The sequence below is a fragment of the Poeciliopsis prolifica genome, unplaced genomic scaffold (assembly GCF_027474105.1).
Source record: "Poeciliopsis prolifica strain line A6 unplaced genomic scaffold, Auburn_PproV2 SCAFFOLD011, whole genome shotgun sequence".
Lineage (NCBI taxonomy): Eukaryota > Metazoa > Chordata > Actinopteri > Cyprinodontiformes > Poeciliidae > Poeciliopsis > Poeciliopsis prolifica.
In genome coordinates, this window is record NW_026562386.1 from 3,023,814 (window position 1) to 3,031,127 (window position 7,314).

General features: G+C 45.2%; 1 protein-coding gene across 1 annotated transcript; it reads left to right on the forward strand.

Moving 5' to 3' along the window:
• The first annotated feature begins 326 nt into the window (after positions 1 to 326).
• LOC129364340 (cell surface glycoprotein 1-like) lies at positions 327 to 1,511 on the forward strand. Its single transcript, XM_055036915.1, has 2 exons — positions 327 to 824; positions 873 to 1,511. Exons 1-2 carry the CDS (start codon positions 327 to 329, stop codon positions 1,509 to 1,511), a joined length of 1,137 nt encoding a protein of 378 aa, XP_054892890.1.
• Positions 1,512 to 7,314: the final 5,803 nt, after the last annotated feature.

Genomic DNA, 7,314 nt, shown 5'->3' on the forward strand with positions numbered 1-7,314 from the left:
CAAAGTGACTGTGCCATCTCTGGTCCCAACAGAGAGGCCGGTTGTTATGACTCAGCTCAGCAGGGGGAAGGAGAACATTAAAGACTCTGAGACATTAAAGGTTTATCAGTGTAGAGTTTATTGTTTGAGTTAGTAAAATACAAAGGTAAAAAAACTACAATCAGAAATGAATATCTTATAAACAAAAAACAATATTCACAAAACAACCAGAGATGTAAACCAAAAGCCATAACCAAACAGGACCAGAAACCCAAGTGTACGGTATACGATTCCGACTCAAGAGGATGGTCCCGATTCGGAGTTCGATACCAACTCATCGGGACCCAATGGCAGGTCCCGACTCAGAATCCGGTCCCGAGTCCGGTCCCGACTCCGAGTCCGGTCCCGACTCCGAGTCCGGTCCCGACTCCGAGTCCGGTCCCGACTCCGAGTCCGGTCCCGACTCGAAGTCCAGTTCACACTCCGAGGCCGATCCAAACTCGAAGTCCGTTCCAACTCCGAGGCCGATCCCGACTCAGATGAACTCGGAGGCCGTCCCGGGTCGGAGACAGCTCCCAACTCAGAATACGATTCCGATTCGGAAGCCGTCTCCGACCCGGTGGGACTCAGAGGCCGGTCCCCACTCGGGTACAGGTACCAACTCTGAATACGGTCCCGACTCAGAGCACGGTCCCGTCTCAGACGTTGGTCCCGACTCAGAGGCCAATCCCAACTCGGTCCTGGGAGAGAGTCCAGGCCCGAGTCAGAGTCCAGTCCCGAGTCGGGGTCCTGTCCCGAGTCAGGAGCCGGTCCCGAGTCAGGGGCCGGTCCCGACTCAGAGTCCGGTCCCAAGTTAGGAGCCACTACCGACTCAGAAACCGCTCCCAACTCAGAGTCCAGTCCCGACTCAGAAGCCGGTCCCAAGTCAGGGGCCGGTCCCGACTCAGAGTCCGGTCCCAAGTCAGGAGCCGCTCCCGACTCAGAGTCCGGTCCCGACTCAGGAGCCGGTCCCAAGTCAGGGGCCGGTCCCGACTCAGAGTCCGGTCCCAAGTCAGGAGCCGCTCCCGACTCAGAGTCCGGTCCCGAGTCAGGAGCCGCTCCCGACTCAAGTCCAGTTCCGAGTCAGGAGCCGGTCCCGACTTAGGGTCCAGTTTCCGTGTCAGGAGCCGGTGCCGTGTCAGGAGCCGGTCCCGACTCGAGTCCAGTTCCGAGTCAGGAGCCGGTGCCGTGTCAGGAGCCGCTCCCGACTCAGAGTCCGGTCCCGACTCAGGAGCCGGTCCCAAGTCAGGGGCCGGTCCCGACTCAGAGTCCGGTCCAAGTCAGGAGCCGCTCCCGACTCAGAGTCCGGTCCCGAGTCAGGAGCCGCTCCCGACTCAGAGTCCAGTTCCGAGTCAGGAGCCGGTCCCGACTCAGGGTCCAGTTCCGTGTCAGGAGCCGGTGCCGTGTCAGGAGCCGGTCCCGACTCAGAGTCCGGTCCCAAGTCAGGAGCCGGTGCCGTGTCAGGAGCCGGATCCGACTCAGAGGCCAGTTGAGGCTCAAAAGGTCCACTCTTGTATGGTCCGTCAGTTTGAATATCATCCGTATGAAATCCGCAACAAAATATATTTAGGAAATCTCTTCCACGCCTTTCCAACTCGGTTTCTTCTCAGATGGATTTTTCTTGGCCTCGACAAAGTTCTCCTGAAGCACTGTGAGATTTTGTACGTAACTAGTGGGTTGTCCTTGATAACAACTTGAACAAGAATTTTCTCAATCCACTATTGTTTCCACACAAAAGTTGGTATATGTCTTCACAAAGTTTTTTGGTCCATGTCTTCGAAGAACAAAAAATCAATATCTTTAATTTCTTCCCATATTGTCAGACTCAGCTTTGTATAAATCGTATCAATATGTTTAGTGAGTGCGTGCCATGTGTGGATGTCTTCCTGGATTTATCTATTAATTTACTAAGAATCTTGTCAACCATTTTTCTTCTGTCTTCTTCAGTCCCATGTTTCAAGTCTTTGTCTTTGTGTCCTTCAAAAATTCTTCATCCTTTTCTTCATTCAGGCAATTTTCTTCCGCATATAGCTCCTCACTTGGAAAAAATGTCCGTCTAATCTTCTTTCTAGTTGATGTAAAACATCTTCTTTCTCAGAAAGGGATTCTCCAGGTGATGCTTGAATTGTTCCGCCATAAACAATTGTCCATCTCTGTCTTCAAGGAGTCCCTATCAAAATTAATCCAGTACATGAGATAAATTCGTCCTGTGTGAGACTTGTATAATCTTTTCAGCCAGCTCTTCAAAGTTCTCCGATAGTGCCGTCACGTTTAGGACTCCTGTTGTAGCTGAAAGCTCAAGTAAAACTCTCTGGTGTTGCCGCTGAAAAACGTCTTTGACCAGGTGCTCCGTTTTGAGAATCCGCGACTCTTCTGATGACGTTCCACAACAGTTCACTAAGAAAATGTCTTTTTGTGTAATCTGGCGTAATATTGCCGGGATGCACTCGATTTGAAAAAGTCTTTCTCATCTTTTTGAAAAGGGAAATGTTCTGTTTTGCAGGATCTTGGCTCTGGAGTTCTGTAACACTCATGCTGGTTTTGCTGATCTGAATTCAAATGAATCTTTTGTTAACCGCCCACAGAGTTTAGCTGATCAGTGATGTCATGGACTCTATGACATCACAAAGTCATCCTTAGAAGGGCCTCATGACACAGACATCCTTTGAAGTCATGCTGATGACATCATTGTCAGCAGCATGGCAACTGTTGCTAAGGGTGCTAATAGCACACATTGAGCATGTGCTATAAAAAGAGTCTGTGGGGATTAAATGCACCATCAAATCAAATCAAAATTCATATTGCCAAAAATGCATCCCCCGAAGCTAAAAACAAAACAAACAGTTATGAGTGAAATAGCTTTTTCTACATAATCACATTTGTTCCCTTAATTGCTGGTGTGAGTTTCATATCAATAGGACAACATTTGAGGAAATAGAGCGGACAAGCATATTTTGGCAGGCTGATAATAGGCTTCGCCATAAAACGCATCCCTCTGCTAACATGTAGAAATAAAAAATTAAGGATGGAATAACTTTTTCTACATAAGCAGAATAGCTCTATGAGCTACTGCTATGAGTTTCATGTTATTAGCATAATAACAGTAGAGGAAAATAGAGAGGACATGCAAATTTTGGCTGGCGGAAAATGCATATTGCTAAAAATTGCACCCTCTGCTAACTTGGAGAAATAAAAAGTTAAGAGTGAAATAACATTTTCTACATGACCAGAGTAGTTTTATGAACTACTGGTATTAGTTTAATATTATTTTGAAAATATCTGATGAAAACAAGCTCAATAATTTCCATTTGTCTCTCTTTCTACCAGAAAGTGGATGAGAAAAGTTTTCAATCTGGCACTTTGGTCTCAACTAGAACTTTTTTTGAAGGACAATTTAGTTTACAGAGGCTTCAGAATTAATTTTAATTATGCTTTGGTACCAGTATTTCAAAGAAGTGCTCTGGTTATGTAGAAAAAGTTATATCACTCTCAACTTTTTATTTCTCCAAGTTAGCAGGGGATGCATTTTTTTGGCAATATGGATTTTCAGGCTGCCAAATTTGCATCCCCTCTATTTTCATCAAATATTATCCAATTGAGGTGAAACTCATACCAGCAGTTCGTAGAACTACTTTGGTTATGAAGAAAAAAAAATGTAATTCCTCCTCACTATATTTCTCCAAGTTAGCAGGGGGATGCAAATTTTGGCAGCCTGAAAATCCATACTGCCAAAATATGCATCCCCCTGCTAACTTGGAGAAATAAAGAGTTAAGAGTGATATAACTTTTTCTACATAACCAGAGCACTTCTATGAAATACTGCTATGAGTTTTATATCAATTCTATAATATTTGATGAAAACAGAGGGGATGCAAATTTGGCAGGAACCAAATCCAAATCTATGGATTTGGTTCCTGCCAAAATTTGCATCCCCTTCTAACTTGGAGAAATAAAGAGTTAGGAGGGATTTCACCTTTTATACGCAATGACACTTGTTCTCTGAGTTACCGCTATAATTTTCATATGAATAGGACAATAGACAGGGGATGCAAATATTAGCAGGCTCAGAAATTAAAATGCATCTCCCCTACATTAATACATTAGACAGTTAAGCGTGATATAAAATGTTCTACATAATGGGTTTTGTAAAGCTTTAAGCTATTATGGTGTTAAAAGACAAATAAACCTATGAAGGTTTATTCTGTTGGGCTTACTATGTTCTGCTTAATGTGTAAATTATGTAATCTCAACTTTTGTTTTCTCTGACATGTGCGATTTAATGGGCGCCCAATAAAGCGCACGTCTGAGAAAAAAAAAAAAAACATGCACAAATTACCAACGTTTTTTGCACTGTTGTAAGCAATAAACAATCTCCCCTTCAGTTCGAACTTACGAGTGGAGACACATTGTTGATGTAATCATTATAAAATATCTTCCAATTAAGTATTGACAAAGATCAATGTGATTTTTACATGTGGTGTAGCATTGTTAGTAGCTGCTGGAAATAACTAAAATACTTACTTTTAATGTAACTTACTTTCCAAATCAAGTAATCAGTAATCTAAGTTACTTTTTCACAGTGACTGTGCCATCTCTGGTCCCAACAGAGAGGCCGGTTGTTATGACTCAGCTCAGCAGGGGGGAAGGAGAAGTTACATTAAAGACTCTGAGACATTAAAGGTTTATCAGTGTAGAGTTTATTGTTTGAGTTAGTAAAATACAAAGGTAAAAAAAACTACAATCAGAAATGAATATCTTATAAACAAAAAACAATATTCAAAACAACCAGAGATGTAAACCAAAAGCCATAACCAAACAGGACCAGAAACCCAAGTATACGGTATACGATTCCGACTCAAGAGGATGGTCCCGATTCGGAGTCCGATACCAACTCATCGGGACCCAATGGCAGGTCCCGACTCAGAATCCGGTCTCGAGTCCGGTCCCGACTCGAGTCCGGTCCCGACTCCGAGTCGGGACCCGACTCGAAGTCCAGTTCACACTCCGAGGCTGATCCAAACTCGAAGTCCGGTTCCAACTCCGAGGCCGATCCCGACTCAGATGAACTCGGAGGCCGTCCCGGGTCGGAGACAGCTCCCAACTCAGAATACGATTCCGATTCGGAAGCCGTCTCCGACCCGGTGGGACTCAGAGGCCGTTCCCCACTCGGGTACAGGTACCAACTCTGAATACGGTCCCGACTCAGAGCACGGTCCCGTCTCAGACGTTGGTCCCGACTCAGAGGCCAATCCCAACTCGGTCCTGGGAGAGAGTCCAGGCCCGAGTCAGAGTCCAGTCCCGAGTCGGGGTCCTGTCCCGAGTCAGGAGCCGGTCCCGAGTCAGGGGCCGGTCCCGAGTCAGGGGCCGGTCCCGACTCAGAGTCCGGTCCCAAGTCAGGAGCCACTCCCGACTCAGAAACCGCTCCCAACTCAGAGTCCAGTCCCGACTCAGAAGCCGGTCCCAAGTCAGGGGCCGGTCCCGACTCAGAGTCCGGTCCCAAGTCAGGAGCCGCTCCCGACTCAGAAACCGGTCCCGAGTCAGGGGCTGGTCCCAAGTCAGGAGCCGCTCCCAACTCGGAGTCCGGTTCCGAGTCAGGAGCCGGTCCCGACTCAGAGTCCGGTCCCGAGTGAGGAGCCGGTCCCGACTCAGGGTCCAGTTCCGTGTCAGGAGCCGGTGCCGTGTCAGGAGCCGGTCCCGACTCAGAGTCCAGTTCCGAGTCAGGAGCCGGTGCCGTATCAGGAGCTGGATCCGACTCAGAGGCCAGTTGAGGCTCAAAAGGTCCACTCTTGTATGGTCCGTCAGTTTGAATATCATCCGTATGAAATCCGCAACAAATATATTTAGAAATCTCTTCCACGCCTTTCCAACTCGGTTTCTTCTCAGATGGATTTTTCTTGGCCTCGACAAAGTTCTCCTGAAGCACTGTGAGATTTTGTACGTAACTAGTGGGTTGTCCCTTGATAACAACTTGAACAAGAATTTTCTCAATCCACTATTGTTTCCACACAAAAGTTGGTATATGTCTTCACAAAGTTTTTGGTCCATGTCTTCGAAGAACAAAAAATCAATATCTTTAATTTCTTCCCATATTGTCAGACTCAGCTTTGTATAAATCGTATCAATATTGTTTAGTGAGTGCGTGCCATGTGTGGATGTCTTCCTGGATTTATCTATTAATTTACTAAGAATCTTGTCAACCATTTTTCTTCTGTCTTCTTCAGTCCCATGTTTCAAGTCTTTTGTCTTTGTGTCCTTCAAAAATTCTTCATCCTTTTCTTCATTCAGGCAATTTTCTTCCGCATATAGCTCCTCACTTGGAAAAAATGTCCGTCTAATCTTCTTTCTAGTTGATGTAAACATCTTCTTTCTCAGAAAGGGATTCTCCAGTGATGCTTGAATTGTTCCGCCATAAACAATTGTCCATCTCTGTCTTCAAGGAGTCCTATCAAAATTAATCCAGTACATGAGATAAATTCGTCCTGTGAGACTTGTATATATCTTTTCAGCCAGCTCTTCAAAGTTCTCCGATAGTGCCGTCACGTTTAGGACTCCTGTTGTAGCTGAAAGTTCAAGTAAAACTCTCTGGTGTTGCCGCTGAAAAACTTCTTTGACCAGGTGCTCTGTTTGAGAATCCGCGACTCTTCTGATGACGTTCCACAACAGTTCACTAAGAAAATGTCTTTTTGTGTAATCTGGCGTAATATTGCCGGGATGCACTCGATTTGAAAAAGTCTTTCTCATCTTTTTGAAAAGGGAAATGTTCTGTTTTGCAGGATCTTGGCTCTGGAGTTCTGTAACACTCATGCTGGTTTTGCTGATCTGAATTCAAATGAATCTTTTGTTAACCGCCCACAGAGTTTAGCTGATCAGTGATGTCATGGACTCTATGACATCACAAAGTCATCCTTAGAAGGGCCTCATGACACAGACATCCTTTGAAGTCATGCTGATGACATCATTGTCAGCAGCATGGCAACTGTTGCTAAGGGTGCTAATAGCACACATTGAGCATGTGCTATAAAAAAGAGTCTGTGGGGATTAAATGCACCATCAAATCAAATCAAAATTCATATTGCCAAAAAATGCATCCCCCCAAGCTAAAAACAAAACAAACAGTTATGAGTGAAATAGCTTTTTCTACATAATCACATTTGTTCCCTTAGTTGCTGGTATGAGTTTCATATCAATAGGACAACATTTGAGGAAATAGCGGACAAGCATATTTTGGCAGGCTGATAATAGGCTTCGCCATAAAACGCATCCCTCTGCTAACATGTAGAAATAAAAAATTAAGGA

What these genes read in the sequence shown, in the direction of transcription:
- LOC129364340 (XM_055036915.1), top strand. Translation starts at nt 327, where the DNA reads ATGGCAGGTCCCGACTCAGAATCCGGTCCCGAGTCCGGTCCCGACTCC. An exon ending in CGGTCCCGACTCAGAGTCCG is followed by an intron (nt 825 to 872) that starts GTCCCAAGTTAG and finishes CTCCCAACTCAG; the next exon opens with AGTCCAGTCCCGACTCAGAA.